General features: G+C 40.3%; 1 protein-coding gene across 4 annotated transcripts; it reads right to left on the reverse strand.

The window, feature by feature from the left end:
* Positions 1-223: 223 nt before the first annotated feature.
* LOC117562689 (histone acetyltransferase KAT5) lies at positions 224-19,333 on the reverse strand. 4 transcript variants are annotated; one of them, XM_034240559.1, is made up of 16 exons: positions 19,271-19,333; positions 19,124-19,190; positions 17,453-17,521; positions 17,200-17,336; positions 14,317-14,385; positions 14,040-14,231; positions 12,664-12,828; positions 11,790-11,864; positions 9,322-9,387; positions 8,827-9,075; positions 8,305-8,394; positions 8,076-8,216; positions 7,879-7,972; positions 6,252-6,411; positions 6,078-6,159; positions 224-1,984 (listed from the first exon to the last, which is right to left on the reverse strand). In XM_034240559.1, exons 1-16 carry the CDS (start codon positions 19,298-19,300, stop codon positions 1,850-1,852), a joined length of 1,821 nt encoding a protein of 606 aa, XP_034096450.1. In that variant the 5' UTR covers positions 19,301-19,333; the 3' UTR covers positions 224-1,849. The 4 variants fall into 4 exon arrangements, with proteins under 4 accessions (XP_034096450.1, XP_034096452.1, XP_034096451.1 ...); XM_034240561.1 differs by lacking the exon at positions 12,664-12,828; XM_034240560.1 differs by lacking the exon at positions 9,322-9,387.
* Positions 19,334-20,651: the final 1,318 nt, after the last annotated feature.

The raw sequence follows: 20,651 nt of genomic DNA on the forward strand, positions 1-20,651 counted from the left end.
CAATAATACTCTGTGCCGATCAGACACAAGATATATTCTACACAGTTGTGCTCGGCTTTAATTGGAACAGTAAAAGTGATGTTTTTCTTTACTAATTTGAGTGATTTATACATTAGTTTGATTTCTTACCTGTACCTAAAGTTCATAAAGCTGGTTCTCTGCCAATAATGATGCACACTGAATGTGGAACATCGTATTCAAAGACATATTCAGGACACTTTTATGCATTTTAAGGTTGTTTTTTTATCAATTCAACAAGCTTTTTCCATATCAAACGTTCAAATCATACTCTCGACTGTTTGACTTAAAGATATACTAAATAAATTCAACAGGGTAAACTCAACATCCTTTGTGACATGTAAACAAGAAACACAAACTGAAAGTAAGATACCACTTATTATTAACATCGTCTTCTCCTGTTGATATTGTGCAGCCAGTTATTTTACATGAAGTAAAAAAAGACATTAAAGACAACTGTACACCAAATTTACATTCCTCTAACAGTTCAACATGGCTTCTGTCTTCTAAGCTTTTTTTTGTACAATCAGGTTCAGTATGTACATTTACAGGAAACAATGTGTAATTTGGGGATTTGATTTGTCTCATTGCACGCTGTACAGATAACGAGGGAATTGTCTGGGAAAAAAATGAAGAATCACCTGAATGATCACAAAGAAAAGACAATAAATACTTCCAACTATTTAAAACGTAGGGGAAATTAAGCAGAGCTACTTCTGTAAAAGATAACCCTGAAATGACCACGCATGTTTATTTGAATATTTTTTACAAGAGAACCAATTACTACTAGAACATATCAGTTTGCTTGAGACAATAAAATTCAGGCACTGGAGGAGTATCGCAATAAACTGAAAATTACTATCTGTACGTTGAGATGAGGATTTACAGTTTTAATGTTGTGCTCCTGAAAGAGATCTTATAACTTCTCTCCTTTTACACAATAACAATATGTTTTCCATCGAGTCACTGTGACACTAAGCTGTGAATCAGAAGGTATTGTTTTCTGTGCAATTTAGGGGAAGAAGCGTATGAGAGACTTTCGGGAGCCTGCACACTTTGTACAAAAATGTATATAAAAACGAAAAAGAAGTGATGAAAATATTTTGGAGTGCTGATCAGACATATGATAACGATATGTCATGTTGTTAAGGAGTGCTACAAGTCTTTTTGTAATGAACTATATTTGAAGTATGAGTCAAATTAAAGTGGTTATTGGATGGAGTCACACAGGGAATTTGACTTTTTGGGGATATACAACGAGAACATTTCAACGCCACTGTTTTGGTGGTGCAGATACAAAGGACGAAAGACAAAGATCACACACTTGCATTTGTGCCAAATAAAAAAAAAAAATTCTTGTTCAATTTAAAATAAATTCATTTCCCTTAGTGGTTTTTTTCACAACAAATCCCTGTAGAAGTCAGATTCTTTTCAATACCAAAACCATCTTACATCCATTATGTGGCCTGTATGTTCGGCTTTCATTTACACTTTTACACAAACACCATATTTCATTTTTAACGCACTGTTGGTCGTGAGCAGGATCTTTTACGCAGCAGGAGGTGTGTTTTTAAATGTTGGCGGTGTCACTCATTTCAGAATTGTCCCCAAGTTTTGACAGCTTTTCAAATTCACAATATATAAAGAATATTCACAATAAAAACAATTGACAAGTTGTGGATCCAAAGCGGAGTCCTTGGGATTAAAAAGGTTTAGAAGTCAAGGGTTTCAGCGAGGAACTTTGACAAAAACCTTTTTCTGATCCACAATTTGCTTCAAGTCTGATACTGGCGGTTTGGGGGTGGGGGGTCAGTGAACCAGGGGGGGGCTTCTACCACTTCCCCCTCTTGCTCCAGTCCTTAGGTGTGAAGTGCAGGCATTTTGAATCTATGCGCAAGTGTCTCTTCTGCATCGCTCTTTCATGTCCGTCCACAATGTCCTCTGAGAGAGTCAGGATGTACTGACCCTGCATTCAAGACACAAAACAACAATTTAAGAAACAGAAAATCACATTTCTACAACATTGTTATGGGGGGGAACTACCACACACACTGGTTCATCAATATGTCATGTTAGTAGAAACAACAAGTTATTTTTAGGAATAGCAGTTCCCTAATTTAAGTGATTTTCATTTGAGCATCTTGAGCAGCTTTTCCCTACCATGACATTAAAAGTAACAGGAGTAAGGTTTAAAATCAACAGTAGAACATAAAACTGTGTAAAGAGTAATTCAAGAAGTGCGCAGGGCCAGTGACGGTCAGATCGTTTATCCATGATAGCTGTTATTTTTCACAATTTTTAAAGTTCATAAAAACTTGTTTATTCAAATAATATTAACTGTATTGCTTGCAAAAAGTTTGTTCATTTCAATGCTTTATCTGACGTTGAGCCACGCTCTATAGCACATGTGTCAAACTCAAGGCCCGGGGGCCAAATCAGGCCCATGGTGGATTTAATGTCGGCCCGCAGGATAATGTTGAATTACTATTAGATCTGGCCCGCCGCTATATTGCACGCACACCTTCACTCCATCCTGAGGGTCTCCTCAGCTCAGAGCCTGAGCCCAAACATTGATGAACTTGCACCCAAGATGAGATGCCAAGTATCTGGCTTGAACTAGCATCACAGCAGCAAACTGAGTTTAATGGATGTTTCCTTCTGCACTTTTTCTCTCACGACAGCAGGGCATGTTTGGTTTGTTCTTTGAGGGAAATAGTTTTGTTGAAGTTGTTGTTGGCCTGTGGAAAAATGTAATCATAAGAAATGACTCCGGAAAAGCTGCAGATAGAGCCATAAGAAATGAATGCAACTGATTATTTAATGTTTAATGTTGTTTTTATAGGCAATAATGTAAGCTTTGTTAGTTCCAGGTTTAATATGTGCAATAAGTTCATTTCAATACGTTTTGCAATAAACATTGAACATGCCCTCGACTAGTACCCATTTTTGTATTTTGGCCCACTGTGTGTTTGAGTTTGAAACCCCTGCTCTAGCGAATCATTCAAAATCTTCTCAAATAAAATTACTTACATCATAAAAATATAAATGATTTATTAAAGAGAATAAATAGACTCAACTACTGCTAGGAATGTTTTTGTATATATTTAGAAAATAGATCTATTTACACGTGAAAAGTTCACAACAATCGATATTCAGATTAAAGGGGACTTTAATCCTTTTAGAAATCCAAAACATACTTATATTGGCTCAGTCGTTTATGCTGGAAGTTCTTAGCAGAGATGTTCACAAGTCTCTTTTTGCAAGTCCAAGTCAAGTCTCAAGTCTTTGGTCACGAGTCCAAGTCAAGTCTCAAGTCTTTGTGGGGTGAGACTTGATCAAGTCTCAAGTCTTTGGTCACGAGTCCAAGTCAAGTCTCAAGTCTCTAAAAAATAAAAGTCTCATGTCTCTTCTGGTTGTAATAAGCCTTCTATTGTCTGCTGCTATCCAGTCTGTTAAGAATACTACACAGCTATATCTAAGACATTCAAAGCATTTACTGTATTATTATCACTCATATATCTATTAGCAGACAGTATCAGTACTGATTAGTTGTTTGTTATATGATCACTTTAAACAGGCTATTGCAAAGCAATATGAGGAAAAACATCATAGTTTAGCTAAATGCAAACAACTAAGCAAAACACTTCAGAATCAGAAATCAGTATCACAAATACGTTATTAATCCCCCGCAGGGAAACTGTGTTAAAAGTACTTCAAAGTAAACATTTGTTCTGTGCCATTTGCAACTAAAAAACTATTGCTGCAATATTATCTGAAATATACTGAACTGGTGATATTAAAACATGACCTGTTCCAAAAGAGATATCTACCATTAACACCATTTACCAGCCAAATGCTGGTAAATCATGCAAGTGGCTGGTACTGTATGTTGCACGCACCAGCCCAACATAACAATGCCAATCTATTGAGTGGCTGGTAACATTTCAACATTCACTAGGCTAGCCATTTGGCCAGTGGACAAAAATGTTAAAATGTGACCTCTGCAATCGTATTGTTTAATTACACTGGGTCTCTAATGACATCTTTTAAGTCTACTATAAATAAACATATTCCTCTATCCTCTCACTCAAACCCAGTGTAATGGTAACCTGATAAACCTGTAACATTAACGTTACGTGGTCAACAATAAACCTATAACCTGCCTATAAACCGACAGATGTATTTATGTATGTAACTATGTATTTTTCTACGTTTAACGTTAGCCAGTAGATGGTGGCAGCGGAACGTAATGATTAACGTTACCGACCTTTTTTATGTCATGTCAAGAGTTGGATGTCAACGCCACTCAACGCAAACAAGTGTGACGAGCAAACATTCACTAATCTTTTCAAATATTCAGTTACAAAGCTAGTAGCTAAGTTAACATTACATAGCTGATGCTGAGCTAAACATGTTTGCTAACCGTCCATATGCGTTAATGTGACTGACCTCTCCGGGTGAGTTTTCAAGTGCCTGATGACATTTGACGTTGTTGCACCAGCATCCTTGATTTTAATATTGCAGACTTTGCAGTGTGCGCTCCTTTTGTTGGTGCCGCCGGCGTTTTGTTCGAAGTTTTTATAGTTGAACCTAATTACAAGCGGTACAGCTGCAGGTGTGCCGCCGGTCGCCATGGTGTTACCATGATGTTAATGTTAAAGGTGGGGTAGGTAAGTTTGAGAAACCGGCTCGAGATACACTTTTTGTTATATTCCATGGAATGCTCTTAACATCCCGATAGCCGGCCCGGCTAAAGTAACTGGATGGCCTACCTGCCTGTCAGCCTCCCATCGGGGCACAAACTTATCTCGTGCCCTCATTGGTCATGTGCGCGTTCGTGTGTGTTGGAGGAGGGGCTCTGTGAGGAAGTGGCAGATTTTCTCCGGTTGTGTATTTTCAAATTCTAGCGATCTCGAGCCGGTTTCTCAAACTTACCTACCCCACCTTTAATACACCAAAAATAGAAAACACAATGATTGTTCACGAGTCCAAGTCAAGTCTGAAGTCTCTGTGTGTGCGACTTAAGTGCGACTCGAGTCCGAGTCACAGACTCGAGTCCGAGTCACAGACTCGAGTCTCCATCTCTGGTTCTTAGTGATGTGATATAACTCCCCCTACTCCTGCCGCCCCACACCAACAATAGGCGCGTTCACACCGCAGTACTTTTCCCACTTTAGTTCCGATATAGTTCCGAAATGTCGCGTTCACACCAGAAAGAGCCGGAACTAAAATGAGTTCATCAGAACCTTTTTGACCCCCCTTCTGCTAGAGAGCAGGGACTTTCATGGGAGAAAAAGGTTCCTATGTCTGATTGGCTGGGCGGATTGCAAACCACGCCCCGTAAAACTCCCAAAAAGTTTTGTGAAGCCGCCATTTTATTATCCTCGCATTAGCATTATTAGCATTAGCATTAGCCCAGCGCAGAAAGGCAGAGAGACTAACTTATGGCAACACAAAAGAAAACATGGGAGCGGTGGAGATGAGGAGGTGTTGGCGTTCTGGCGATTTACTCGGAAGGCTTCAGTAGAAGCTGCTGGGACTCCCAGCAGCTTCTACTGAAGCCAGTCCCCAACTCCGGGGACTTCGGGCGGCAGTATACGCCGTGCAGTTGTTTGCGGCCTGCCAGTAAACCCAAAGCAGAAGAACAAGAAGTGACGTCAGCGGCTTCATTTGCCTAATCCTTCCCCAGGAACTTGTGAACGGTGTGAACGCGATCTGTACTTAGTTCATGAGAACTAAAGAGTTCTCTTGAACTAAGTTCTCATAAACCTTTGTGGGAAAAGTACTGCGGTGTGAACGTGTAACGATGATTGGTCGATATGAAACGACGGCCCAAGTGTTTGTAGTGTTTTCGGTGTAAGCCATCGAGACAAAACCTCTTTTGTTCATTCATTTACATTCACCTATTTGCAAGCCTTTTCAGAAAGCCTTCCATGCCAAGTTAAAGTAAGCAGAGGGGCGTCTGCTGCCATGTTTATTTACACAGGAAAGTAGTTAATTGATACACCTCAATGTTGCAGACACAATCAGAAAGGGCAATCACAGACTCTATTTCTCACCTTGTAATAGTTGATGAGGTTGAGGTACTGCAGCGTTGAAATGACGTCTTCTTTCTTTACACTTGTGATCTCACTGATCTCACTGGAGGGTTAAAGCAAAGTCAGAGTCAATCATTAAACTGCTGTGAAATACGTGATTTCCAAGGTGGAGATAAAACGCCAAGAGTCACATACTTGATGGTGATCTGCGGCCTTTCTCCGTTGTCCGGTTTTAGTTCCATGAGTATTTCCAGGATGGTCTGGGACCAGTAGGAGCGATAGGACAGAAGGCCGAGGTCAGAGAGCGGCTTCTCAGGAGTGCCCGTCTTCCCTTCTACCTTCGACAGCTCGTAACCTGACAGAAACACACAGAGAGAACAGATGACACGACTACAAGGTGAGGAAAACACAGAAAATACCTTAAAACTGGATGTATATATAAGAATGATGTAGATGCATTAGCGCCTATATGGTATATGATACATTCTTTTTATATCTTTACGGGGTTAAGAAAGGGGACGGTGTGTTTTTTTTAGTCAGGGCCGTTTCTAGCTTTTTGGGGGCCCTATGCAAGATGCTGTTTGGGGGCTCTAGTTTTTACAGTTTTTTTAACTACAATGGGGGGAATTCCTTAGCTTTTAAGAGGATCTGTGGAGACGCATCAATCTGTTACACTTTAAGAGGAAAACAGGCTGATTTCACAAAACCAAGCAATGTAAACTTACAAAAAATGATATTAAAAAGGTAAACAATAAGGCTCCTCTACGTCAATAAATGCAATAGATGCAGCATTTTTTCAACAATGTATAATTTACATTTTTCATCTTCCTCAGACGTCACTCATTGGCTGACAGCCCAACGATGATTTGGACTTTATTTCCCCACAAACACAAGCCACAGCTTTGCTATCGTTGCAGTTTAGTTGTGTTTATATCCTACATTAGATTTGTATAGCTTGGGGGGGCCCCTAGTGGCTGTGGGGGCCCTATGCATCTGCATAGTCCGCCTATAGCAGGGGGGTCAAACTCAATTTCATTTCAGGCCACATCAGCATTAAGGTCGCACTCAAAGGGCCGGTTGTAACTTCAAGACTATATAAAAATACATATATAAATATATAATATATATAAAATAATGTATTATATGACAGTATTGCCTCTACAGTGGATCATTATCGGATAGGGTAATAACTTCATAATTAACTACGTCTGAAAGCAGAAGTCTAGAGCAAGTAATTGCAAGTCTCTTCAGTGAGAATGTCACAAAATGATTTAAAAAGTAAAGCCACATTCTGGAGAAAAAGGCCAAAAAAAGAAAAAAAAAGTGACAGTTTGAAAAAAAGGCAAATTCTGAGAACAAGACAAATTCTAAGAAATAAGGAATATTTTTAAGAAAAAAATGTCAATTCTGAGAAAAAAAGTCAAATTTGAGATGCATTGTGGGACATGTAGTTCATGGGCAACGTGCTTCTGTAACGCGTATAATAAACATATTATGTTCTTTGCAAGCTCTTGTGGGCCACATACAATGAAGTGGCGGGCCGTATTTGGCCCCCGGGCCTTGAGTTTGACACCCCTGGCCTATAGGAAGAAACGGCCCTGTTTTTAGTTCAAAAACTGTCCATGTAAAGAACACGTTATTCTGCTTTTGATCAAAATGTTTAAGACAACAACATTATATTACAAATATAAATATATGGATGTTTGTTGTAATTGTACAAAGCTTTGGCAACACCAAGTCATTATGGCCATGCCAATAAAGCTATTTGAATGTACATATATTCACTGAACATTGTGCCTCTGTTTTTTAATACCACACTTACTGAACTCGATGAGCAGTTTGCCGTAGCCCCTCCGCTGGTAGGGGGGCAACGTCAGGATGCAGGCCACGTTATAATCTTCAGTTGACTCTTTTTCCTGTGTGCAGAAAAGAGAAATATAATTTAGTTTGGGGTTTGTTTAGATATTGCACTTTTCCCAAGCTGTATTAAGTGAACTTCACAAAGAGATTTGTGTGTACCTTAGAGTAGTATCCCACTATGTGGAAGCCTTTTGAGTCATACTCGGTCATCACATAGAATAGGAAAGGGTCTGTGTCGTAATACAAGGTTTTGTGGTCCAGGAAACATTTAGCGAGTAAACACAGGTTCTGGGAATAATTCTGGAAAAACATAAACAGACAATCAGTAACACAATAAAAAAAACATGACTTTTGTGAAAAATTGAAAAATAGAAATCTAAAAGCTCACTTTGTTTTTCCTGCCGTCAATCTCAAAAAAAGAGATGGTGCCTTTGCGGTAGATCTCGTTGCCCGGCGGATGTCTGAGATGGCATTTTGTCTGCGAAAGAGACAGGAGGATGAGTGCAACGATCGAAGACCCCATTTACACTCAAACGAACCGAATACGATATCAAAAAAGTTTTCCGCCCGCTCGAAAGCGCTGTAGTACATATGCCGGGCCTGTAAGTGGCGCTGTACTTCCGCCACAAAATACACCAATAAGAAGCAACCGACTGATGCGTAAATACACACTGTTTTCACACACACATGTAAATAATATGTACACATGACCAAATATGTATATGTGTTCATTTTCATACATTTCTTATTTTATAGCTATTTATCATTTTAAATGTGTTATCTTTGACTTTATCCTGTTTTTCAATATTACCCTGTTGCTGTTGAACTACTGAATTGCCCCACGGGGGTTAATAAAGGTCCATCTTATCTTATCTTATCTTAAAGATGGAGACACGCTGAGGATTCTTACCAAATGCCTCTGGAGACACTTGAGGCTTTTGAGGTACTTGAGACAGAATTCACAGAGGTAGAGGATGGGCAGCGTGGTGAGTTCCTGCGGGTACGGAGAGAAGTACCAGGGCTTCAGCCTGTGGCGTCCCAACTCTATACACTCGATGTTCTTCATGCGGGTCACAATGTCGTCATGGCTACGGTCGGACACCAGACTGCCCGTCATGCGGGGCGCCGTCGGGACGCCGTCAGAACTGTCCTGCGAATCCTGATGGTGAAAAATGTCGACATTGTTAACACTCAGTTATTTCAGATTAATTGTGCTAAAACACAAAAAGCTGCTTGATCAAATGGAATTGCATTTCTACAGATCTAGATTTCTTTAAATGGTGTATAATCACAGTGGCTGTACGTGTTACTAAAAGGACTGGTCTGAGGTAAGCAGCACCCGTTTTATTGGTGAATTTGCACAGTAACACACAATCAACGACCAATAACAGGAAGTGAAACAGACCTCTGGTGGTGGTAGAAAGACACTGGCACTTTGAGGGTTGTTGTTATACTGCAAAACCTTTATCATCTAGCAGAAAGAGAGAAAAAAAAGACTTGCTTTTGGAAACAAAAAAGGGGGATAAAACGGTTCTTATTGACACTGAACAGTTTGGTTTGATTGAAAGCAGAATTTAAGTTCAGTGTCACATTTGGTTTAGAACAATCCAGAGTGGGTTCAGCATCATATTCTCAATCAGAGGTAGTAGGGTTAGGGTTAGCCTCCCGCTTCTATTGAATGAAGCGGGAGGTAAAAAGAAAACACTTGAGTAGGGCTGCACGATTTGGGGAAATAATCTAATTGCGATTTTTCTGACAGATATTGCGATTCGATATTTGTTTTTAAGCGACCCAACGGAAGTTTATTGTAAAATGCGGCCATATCTCCGGCTAGGAAGGTCGTATCAACGTGCTCCCGTCTCTAGCACCCCGAGCTACGAGTGAAAGAACTAAACTTACATGAAACTTCCGTTGGGTTGCTTTAAAGTCAGTTTAAGATTCACCCTGTAATAGATGTAGAACATGTGATGGAGCGTTACTAACCTGACTGAGACGCTTTGTTTCACCAAACCATCTAGGAAAGCTCCATTGGAAGCCATTTGGAAACGTTTTTCAAAAATACTTGGAAACCAAATGCCAGTATAAACAAATGTAACTTTGCATAACATAACATTTGCTATGTTGCTGGTCATGTTTATTTCTAATTATTTAAACCAAGTGAAACCTACCAACAATGTTTTAGGCTCAGGATCATGCTATAAAATCACATTCACAGTTGTGGCGTGTAATGCACCGCTTGAATGCGACATTACTTATCCAGCAAACACTTTCATAATATAACGAATACAAAATATGAATTGGAAAATATGCCATTAATAGCATGTTGAAAAAAGATAAGGGTAAAGCATGTCACGTTTAAAGTAAAGGACGATAAAAACAATAACGTGAGAAAAATATTTGGACTTTTCTCAAATTTGAAAATGAAATAACTTTAATAATTCTCCATTTTATTCAGGCAGTATTTGTGATCAATTTGGCTTGAATTGAAAGAAGTTTTTAATGTTTCAATGCTTTAGTTTGAACATTCAAACCAAAAAGATGAAATCATTAGGGCTGTCAGTCGATTAAAATATTTAATCGCATGATGTCCATAGTTGATCGCACATTTTGTATCTGTTCTAAATGTACCTTAGAGGAATATTTTTCAAGTTTTTAATACTCTTATCAACATATGAGTGGACAAATATGCTTAATGCAAATGTTTGTTTATTATCATTGGAACAATGACTAATATTCTCCTGAATATTTTCAATACAACCTGGAACCTCTCTCTCTCACACTCTCTCCCAACCCTGTGTACTTCTCTGCACTGAGCCAGTTGCTCAAACAGACAAGCCTGTTTACAGTTGTCGGCGAAATGCCGCTCCTCTGTCTTCATCTTCAGTCAAAGCGACTGAAGTTCCCACTGTGGGTCAAAATAATGCGCTGTGACGTGCAGTCGAGAAGTTGGATGCGATCCGAATTATCTAACGCAGCCCCTCGTCCTCCACAATGTTAAGCTGTAGCCCCCCATTTAGCTATCGCTGTTGTTGTCCAGGCGTCTCCCCGGCAAACTTTCAAGCGTGGTCTGCCGCAAGCGAGCGGGGGCTCGTCAGCATCAGCTGGGTGCTTGGCTTGCTGTTTAAAACACCTTTTTTGTATCCATATCTGTCGCTAGGATCTCTCACCATCCAACTAACAACAACAACACCGTCAAGCCTTTGGGCTCTGAAACTACGGGGCGGACCGAGGACAAATACACATGCGTTAATCGCACGCTAAAATAATTTGTGGCGTTAAAAAATGTTGGGAGTGGCTATATACAGGACGGTCCTGTACACAACCCTCTGAAATGGCTATATACAGGACGGTCCTGTACACAACCCTCTGAAATGGCTATATACAAGACGGTCCTGTATATAGCCATTTGGCGTTGTGTACAGGACGGTCCTGTATATAGCCATTTGGCGTTGTGTACAGGACCGTCCTGTATATAGCCCTTTGGCGTTGTGTACAGGACCGTCCTGTATATAGCCATTTGGCGTTGTGTACAGGACCGTCCTGTATATAGCCCTTTGGCGTTGTGTACAGGACCGTCCTGTATATAGCCATTTGGCGTTGTGTACAGGACGGTCCTGTATATAGCCATTTGGCGTTGTGTACAGGACCGTCCTGTATATAGCCCTTTGGCGTTGTGTACAGGACGGTCCTGTATATAGCCATTTGGCGTTGTGTACAGGACGGTCCTGTATATAGCCTCGGCCAAAAATGTTAGTTGACAGCCCTAGAAATAATGCATCTTCAAAACCAAAAAGCAACAGAGACATGGTAAACACTTAAAATAAGAAAATAATAAGATGCCTGTAACATTTTAAATATATTGAAGATACACACCTCGTCCGCTCCCCCACAGTTGGCTTTCCTCTTCCTCCCGGGCTGCGGGGGGATGAGTCGTCTGGCGGTCCCGTTCTGTCGATATGATACAAAGATAAGTGGCGAATTAGCCAAGAAAAAAATACAAGAATGTCCGCAAGATTCTAAGGTGTTATTGTCGTTGCCCATTGGCTCCAGTGTAGAAATGGCAATGAGATTCTTCTTACCCGAGCTCCTCCAACAATGCAACATATATTATAAGATACAAAAATACAAATACAAAATTGTGCAAGAAGTCTATATACATTAGGGCTGCACGATATATCGTGTCGATAATCGCGTTATGCGCATGCGCGATATTCACATCGCAGGACGTGCGATTTTTTTTTTTACGACGTGCGATATTAAGTAGGCAAATTAACTCAAACACTTCATGTTACAATTATTTTGCTGCTTGCTACAAAAGGAAAACTCGCGCGGCTCTCATGTCAGCGGTACTTGAGTGAGTGATCAGATCACAGCAGGATAACCGAGCTAGCTCAGCTTGTTGCTCTGATAGCTTAAGATCCAGGCGGCCATGAATAAAATCCTTCATCCGGTTAAATATAGTTAGAAAAATACCACTTGTATAACATTAAAGTTCAAGAAAGGATGGTTTACGGACAAATGCAAATGTATTTTCTTCAATTCCTGTATTTTTTCATATCGCAGGGGAAGAAAATATCGCAATGTCAGTTTTTCCAATATCGTGCAGCCCTAATGTCAATAGAATATGATTTATACAAGAACAGAATGTGAAATTAAATATTAAGACGAATATATGGTGATAACTATTTATATAAATTAGTAGATTGCAAGATGACAAACAGATGAATGTTTAGGGGCGTGTCTTTACTGTAGTGAGCGAGGCGATGGGTTCATTGTCTTCACGGGACTTGAAGGTTTCTCTCACGGCAGGAAACACCGCCGCCTGAGAGGCTTCGGCTGAACTCTGCAGCGACGCCACGGGGGTGGCCGGGGGGACCTGCGTCGCCACGGGAACGGCCTCTACTTTCCTCTTCTGGAAAAACAATCAGTGTCAGGCATTTGTCTTCAAATAAGTACAAATAAAACAAATGGAGAAAAAAAAGCTTCAGAAATGTTTTTCTCCAAACGAACTGTTTCCAGTCAAATCAGAGGCATGTTCAGGTTTTCAAAAAATAAATAAATAAATGTATGCCACTCAGAATTAAATTTTGAACTCAAATTTGCACTTTGGCTACAAAATATTGGTTACCAATATTTTTTGGGAAGAATGTTACCTAATTCCTGAAATACCAATTCCCAAGTACTTTTTAACACCAATTATGGTCTTATTTTACATCATATTAATTGTCTCTAAATACTTTTTAAGGATCTGCGGGTATATTTTAGATAGGCTTCTTTAAAGTGCACCCATCATGCTATTTTAAGGCCCTATATTATGGGTCTCAGATATAAAAATATATAAAAACATGTCTCAGATGTGTTTTGCTCAAAAAACAGATTTTTTTTAGACATCCCTCATATCCAGTGGTGTCGTGGGCGTTGGGCGTTTTTAATAGTCTAATAAATATTAAATCATTGCCAGTGTTATCAGTTGCAAGTGTGTATTTGTTGTAATAATGACGAAAACATAATAGGCAGATTTCACAGTAATTATAATAAAAACGTAGCTCAAGCATTTATGCAACTTGATTTGAAGCGTGTGTGTGTGTGTGTGTGTGAGAGGGGCAGCACCGTGTGTGTGTGTGTGTGTGTGAGGGGCAGCACCGTGTGTGTGTGTGTGTGTGTGTGTGTGTGTGTGTGTGTGTGTGTGAGGGGCAGCACCGTGTGTGTGTGTGTGTGTGTGTGTGTGTGTGTGTGTGTGTGTGAGAGGCAGCACCGTGTGTGTGTGTGTGTGTGTGTGTGTGTGCATTTTTATTATTTGTCCCACGTTCCGCATTTGAGTGACAGTCGCGCAGGAAGGCCGGATCGGTTCGCTGGCGGCCGGCACCGCCCTTTATTATTATATTGTTTAAACGGCATGATGTAAGTTGCGCTGACAGGCGACACAGAGGTCCACAGTGACGCCACGTGAGTTCCCCGACACATATTTATGTATAAAAGACATCAAAAAGTGCATTTTGCATGATAGCTCCCCTTTAAGCTAAGGGTTTCATCATTTTGTTTTACGCCTCCAAATAATAAAAGCTCATGAAACAATCCGTCTTCAGCACAAGGTGAACGATGAGACACAGAGAGAGCAGCTACCTTGAAGGATTTGGGGAAGTTGTTGTTGAAGTGTGGCTTTACGAGTCCAGTGCAAACACCCGACAAACATTTGGAGACGTTGTTTGTTAAATCACTTCTAGGAGTGATCTGCACCACCGGATCAGGCTCTTCTTTTTTGATATCATGGTTGTTTATTTCTGGAGTGGCGTGCAGTTCATTGTGAGCCGAGAGCTGTGTGATCAGAACAAGATAAAGGTTAGCACCAAGTTCAAACAAGGTCTCAGACATTTCTACAAGCTGTGGATTCAAGTCGTACCGGTGTGGGGAGAGTTTTTCCTCTGGATGGAGCCGAGGCCGTCTGTGCGTTGAGCTCTAAACTCTTCCTCTGAAATAAACAGGGAAAAAAAGGTTAACATTCATATGAACTAGGGATGCTCCGATCAATCGGCCGCCGATATTCACTCTCGATCGGTGCTCTCTATAAAGGCCGATCGGGAGAGCCGATCACATGACGTAAAATACATGACACTTTTCTCTGTGCGCGGCAAAACAAGCTCGCCAAAATGGCTTCACCGGTCTGGCAGTATGCAACATGTGTGAAACAGAAATCTTGCGGAGCAAAACACACACCAAGGCCCAATCCCAAATCACCCCCTCGACCCTACCCCTCCGTGACGGAGTGAACTCCGTCTGTAGCCGCACTCGCAGCTCAATGAAGTTCCCTCAAACAAACAAAAATAAAAAATCACAGATAAAAGAACTATTTTAAGAAAACTATAATAACATTAAAAAGAAAATAAGAAAAAATATAGTACAATTAAAAAGAAAATATAGCAGTATTTACATTGAAATAGAATAGAATAAAATATAAAATATGTGCAGTAAAACAAAAAACAGATATTGTCAACATTATGTGTATTATGTAATGCAAAGAGTCATATGGCGCTTTTCCACTGCAGGACCTAGCACGGCTTAGTACGGCATGGTTAGGCCTTGGTAGACTCACTATGCTGCGTTTCCATCACAGTTTACCAACTGGGGTAGTAACTATAGTAACGCAGTGTAGGCGGGGCGATCGGCTGTTCGGCGGACGGGGCGGCGCTGCGTAAAACTGCCGTGACTTCGGCCCAATCCCAAATCACCCCCTCGACCCTACCCCTCCGTGACGGAGTGAACTCCGTCTGTAGCCGCACTCGCAGCTCAACGAAGTTCCCTCCATTAAGGGTTAAGGTTGTAAATACAGCAGCAAGCTTTGGGACGGCCTCTCCTCTCTCCGGCAGAAACAGGAAATGCCTTAACTGAATGTAACAACGGTTTCAAATCAGCATCTCTTTGACAAAAAATGTAAATTAATAACTCAAATAAAACTCCAAACATCTTTAATTGTGTTACTTTTTTGTAAAGCTCTTTTAGTTTTAAACCTGATGTTTATAAGCTTCTTAGTTTTTGCAACAGTCTGTAAATATACAACTTTATAATAAAAAGCACACATTTACCTTTTTCTAGACTAAACACAGGTATGATCCTAAATTAAAACATATGAGGTTATCATGAGGTTGTTAACATCGCAGTTTATCAGTGGATGTTTGCTGGAACTACTTGTAAACAGCGTGTTTCCTGACGGACACACACAGCGTGACTCCGGTCAGGTAGAGACCGGTCTCAAGTCAGCACCGATGCAGACTCGCTGTTTGAGGGCTTGATAGCCCACTCCCCCTCCACACCGCTTCACACTCGTTGGTTTGGAACAGCACTTAATATGGCGGACCCTCCGCGCGAACGGAGGGGTAGTGTGTAGGGGGCGGTTTGGGATTGGGCCTAAGAGTTAGACCTAACACACTTAGCTATTTTATCTACCTCTGGAACAAGCTAAACTAGTTGTAAATATATGTATTCTTCATTGTCGGGTCACTCATTACTGGATCAGTGAGCTGCATGAGATACTGACAGGCTGTCAGGAGAGAGAGAGAGGGGGAGAGAGAGAGAGAGGAAAAGAGAGCGCTTCCGCTCATTTCTCCCGTGTTATTCTCCAAAGTTAATGTAAACTTGAATAATGTACTTTATTTGAATGTAATAATGATGTTTGTGGAAGCGCATCATGTATTGAAAAGTTACGATTATAAACTGAAGCAATATAAAAACGAGCCCCAGTAACTGAGTTTTAAACATCACTTTAAATGGAAGACCCCCATAGGCCCCCCCCCACCCTATGATCGGACCGGACGATACTGATTCCGGTGATCACAACGTGCATCAAGAAAAACAGCAATAAAACAGTTTGAGTGGAAATCGAAATAAGAGGAGTAAGTGTTTCTTTAAATATTAACACTTCGTAGAGGTTTTACAAAAGATAAGTGTTGAGGCAGGGTTACAAATAAAAGACAACCCATATAATCCTGCGCCCCGTCGGCTATCAAATGCATCATGTATTGACGGAACATTTTTATACTAAAACGACCACATATTGGCTAATCATTTGTAGATATGTAGACTGAGTCTTTGCAAACCAACCACCAGTTAAAGCAGTTACTTTTAGTCTGTGTTTTCTCTAGTAGCTAAAGATGAATACGAATATACATGTCTTTCCATCTCCAGCACACAGATAGTAATACCCACTTAGAATGACTTATAACTCAACTCTTCTAACAGCAATAGCATCCACAGGTTTGAATACTTCTCAGTGTCGTTCGTCAAACATGCTGGGATGTCAAATGAAGGCCAATGTATGAACGAGTGTCCTCACAATGGTAAATAAGATGCTGACAAAAGCTGAGTTGGTGATGAACCAGCGTTTCCGCCAGGGGGGGGCGTCTTGCCGTCATTTGATGCTCTTATTCAGCCCTGAACTCGAGCCGAGGGCGTCCAAAAAAATAAATAATTTGAGAGTTTTTATCGCTTGAAATGACGAAAAGGAAAAAGGACAAGGACATCGCTCTGTTGGAGGGGCAAAGGGTTATTTTCGCCGCCAGCAAAGTGCGTTCCTGTGACGGAAAAAACCGCTGCATCTCCCAAGAACCATGCCAGGAGGGGTGTCCCTGTCGGCAGGGAGACGTAAAGAGATAGTATAAGGGACGTGACACGACGTGACGTCCCCCCCCCTGCTCTCGGGGTGGACGCCCTTTCAGCCCTGGTCTAGCGGAAACACTGGGATGAAATGTCTCAGGGTATGAGATCAACATGCGGCAGAGCACGGGCTTACCACGTCTCTCTCTGGGGACCCGGGGCGGGATCCTGGAAGACCGTTCTTGGTTGGCGTTTTAGCTTCTTTCTTTGGGAACTGAAGCTTCTTCATGTCCAGCCGGTCTCCTGTGACCCACTCATCCAGGCGCTTGTTGACTTATAACGCAAACAAGAAGGCATTAGCTGTCAGTGTCATTTCATTGAGTCTGTAAAATGACTGTTACAAGTAAAGTTCCTCAGAAGAAACAAGAAGTGACACAAGCTATACTCACAGTCAATGTAGTGAACATAGTAAAGCTTTCTCGAGGACACTTCCTTCACGCTTAGAATTTCAGCCAATGCTGCGAGGAAAAAGTAGATATGTCAAATAAAACAAAGGTTATTTCAATTAACAAAATGATTGTGATAGACTTCAATGAAATAGCTGGTAAAACGTTGTGGATCTACCATCATGCTCAACAACAATTCCTTACTGTGAAATAGATCTAAGGCGACACAAGGTACTAAAAATACTGCGGAAATAATTGAAATATAAAAAAGAAGACTTAGCCTCACTTGCATACTTCTATGGTTATGATGGACCCTTGCTCTTGATCAAATCTTGTATGGAAAACAGGCAAATTAATTGTATTGTAATGTATCTGCAGCCCAGCTCAACTCGTTTGTCAGTTTGGATGCATTTGATAAGATCGAGCTTTATTGTCTCCCTTAGGAAAAATGTGTCTTGGACATCGAGATAATACACATAAAACATTCAGGTCAATCAGTCATAGATACAGAACAGAGATCACGTATCACATGGCAAAGAAACAAACAAGAAACATACAGGTTCAGCACTTTCCCTATTGCACATACATAATCAAATATTGCACTTTCCCTATTGCACCTATGCATAGTGTCCGTCAAATTGCACATATCCCTATTGTGTCCATACCTATTTACACATAATGCACTTCCCCTATTTAACCTTCTCGATTGCACAAACTACACTGTAAACATTGCACCTCCCAACAACTCCTAACAGCATAATCACAATTGTTTGTGATTTGCTTATATAACGTCTACGGTGTGTTGAACAATATGGTTTTAAGTGAGTTTTATGTGTCCAACCATACCTACGGGTCAGTGGTATGGCCATTATCATATATTTGATTTAAAAAACATTCAATTAAGAAGGTGAAAGAAAAAAAGAATTGATACACAAATGATGTATGACACATTCTTGTTTTAAACTTTTAGATTGCATATGAGTGGATAGTTATACCTCTATTATACATTGATTTAAATAAAAATAAGATCACAAATCCCAATGCTCATCTAGACACATGCAACCTGTAACAGGGGGGAAGTAAACACAACCTTAAGCTAAAACGTTTGACAAGCACCGCCAAAAACAAACTTCAACATGAGGTTGAAACTTGTGTCAAAGGGTCAAATCGTGTGTATTTCTTTGTGTTTTGCTGAGATGTTAGGAGGACCTTTCTGAAGCTTAACAATGACAGTTAACTGAGAAAGTGTTACTGGAATACCAGACTGATTTTTATGTGGCTCTAACTTTTCTCATCTTTCGACCTATCATAACAAATAAGAGCACTTAAACTCTTTTGAGTGAGCCAAACTGCATTCAAAAAACCAAACACATCACCTGAAAAATCCGTTTTACATTTGTAAACAACAGCCTGCTGTCAGGTGGATTTCGCTCAAGTAAGTCTTTCACAACAAAGTAGTTTATAAAAATGTCCCTGGGAGCTAGCTAGCTAGTATAATACGGATTTACTAGTGGCTCTGGCAAGTATTTAAGTTAACTAGAGTCACATTGCAAAGCGACATGTGTGCCCCGTGTGTTTACACCGCTCCGACTGAGGCCGTCTGATAACAACAGCTGAGGTCCGCTAGTTAGCATTAGCTAGCTTAGCACGGGAAAACAACCGCACATTACTTACGCCATTCGTCTTCGTGTTCCTGGTTTTTACGAAGAACGGGGAGGCGGCAGCCCTCAACGATATCCACCTGTCAGAAATAACATGTTAATTTGCACCCTGAAAGTGGTCAATGGCTCTAAAATAAAATAATATGGCTCGAAAACCTACCGATGATGCGTTGTCCGCCATTTTCGTCATCTGTGAGAGCAGCAGCAGGGTGTTGTGGGAAAATGCCGGTCCACAACAAAGACGACTTAAACAGCAAGATGAAGCTCGTTCAACCTACCCGGAGACCGGAAGTCGTAAAACCAAACCGGAAAAAAGAAGCAGGGGATTTCTCTCTATGAACATCCATGTTTTAAGGGTTTTTACTCTTTGTTCACTGCGATTTATTTACATATACATCTCAATATATATTTTGTATCAATCCTTCCTTTTCTTTCTTTCTTTGGATAACATATATATAGTATTATTATTATTATTATTATTATTATAATCTGTGATATTTTTGATATGTGAAGTAAACGCTATTTTCAACACACTTGCAAACTTCCATTTACCCTTGTATACATTAAATACTGGGGTCCTTTGCGAAGAAAATGGGCAACATTTGATGAAAGGGTAATTAATCATTTGTGGAAAACAAATGTACATTTCTTTAACAACATTTCAATGATAGTCAATTCAATATCTTTAATCTGTCCAAAAGCTGGCCCACCTTGAAAATTGGAAACGGACATAGCCTATAGAGATAACCAGGCTTAGCAATACAATGGTGATACAGTCACATACCAAACAGAAAGATAGGTGACAAGAAAGAAGTGGCCATTATTATTATATTTTTGGTGGAGTTCTCAGACCTGATCTGTTTCCACTGAGTGTGTTCACTACTCTGGGACAATCTTTAGATAACTAAAACCAGGCCAATACATTACATTTTACATATTCACCCTCACACATACTGCTTAGGCACTTTCTTTGACAACTTGATGAAGTCCTGTATTATTTTCAAGATGGATAGTATACACTTCTCGCCAGTAGGGGTCCCTCTTGTCTACAAGCCAATCAAGCCCAGAGGAAAACAAATAAACAGGCTTTGAACAGAAGGTGACCTCCACAATGACTTTCACTGACAACATTAATTAGGGCATAATACACAGCTTAATGAAGATTAAGATATTAATAAGATCGTATGGGTTCTGAGTCTGAATAACATCCATGGATACATAAATCCATAACGACTTAATATTTATTTGAAGTTTTCAATTTTGATTTTGCCATTTTATCTCCCCAAATCTTTCTGCAACAATAGATGCAGCTCATGGTTTAACACAGAAAGCTAGTGTCCTAACATGACCCAATCTGTCTTTTTATATGAAGCTCCTGTGAGAGTGTAGAGAACAGCAATGTGATTACAAAAATCAATCAAATCTTTCTTAAAGTCCCATTGCCTTTCTTTTGTAACCTGCTCTCCGCTTCCTCGTGTAATGATGAATATAAGTTATTTATGAATACACTGCTTCACCACTATATAATAGAGGCATTATTC

Source organism: Gymnodraco acuticeps, unplaced genomic scaffold, assembly GCF_902827175.1.
Source record: "Gymnodraco acuticeps unplaced genomic scaffold, fGymAcu1.1, whole genome shotgun sequence".
Taxonomy (NCBI): domain Eukaryota; kingdom Metazoa; phylum Chordata; class Actinopteri; order Perciformes; family Bathydraconidae; genus Gymnodraco; species Gymnodraco acuticeps.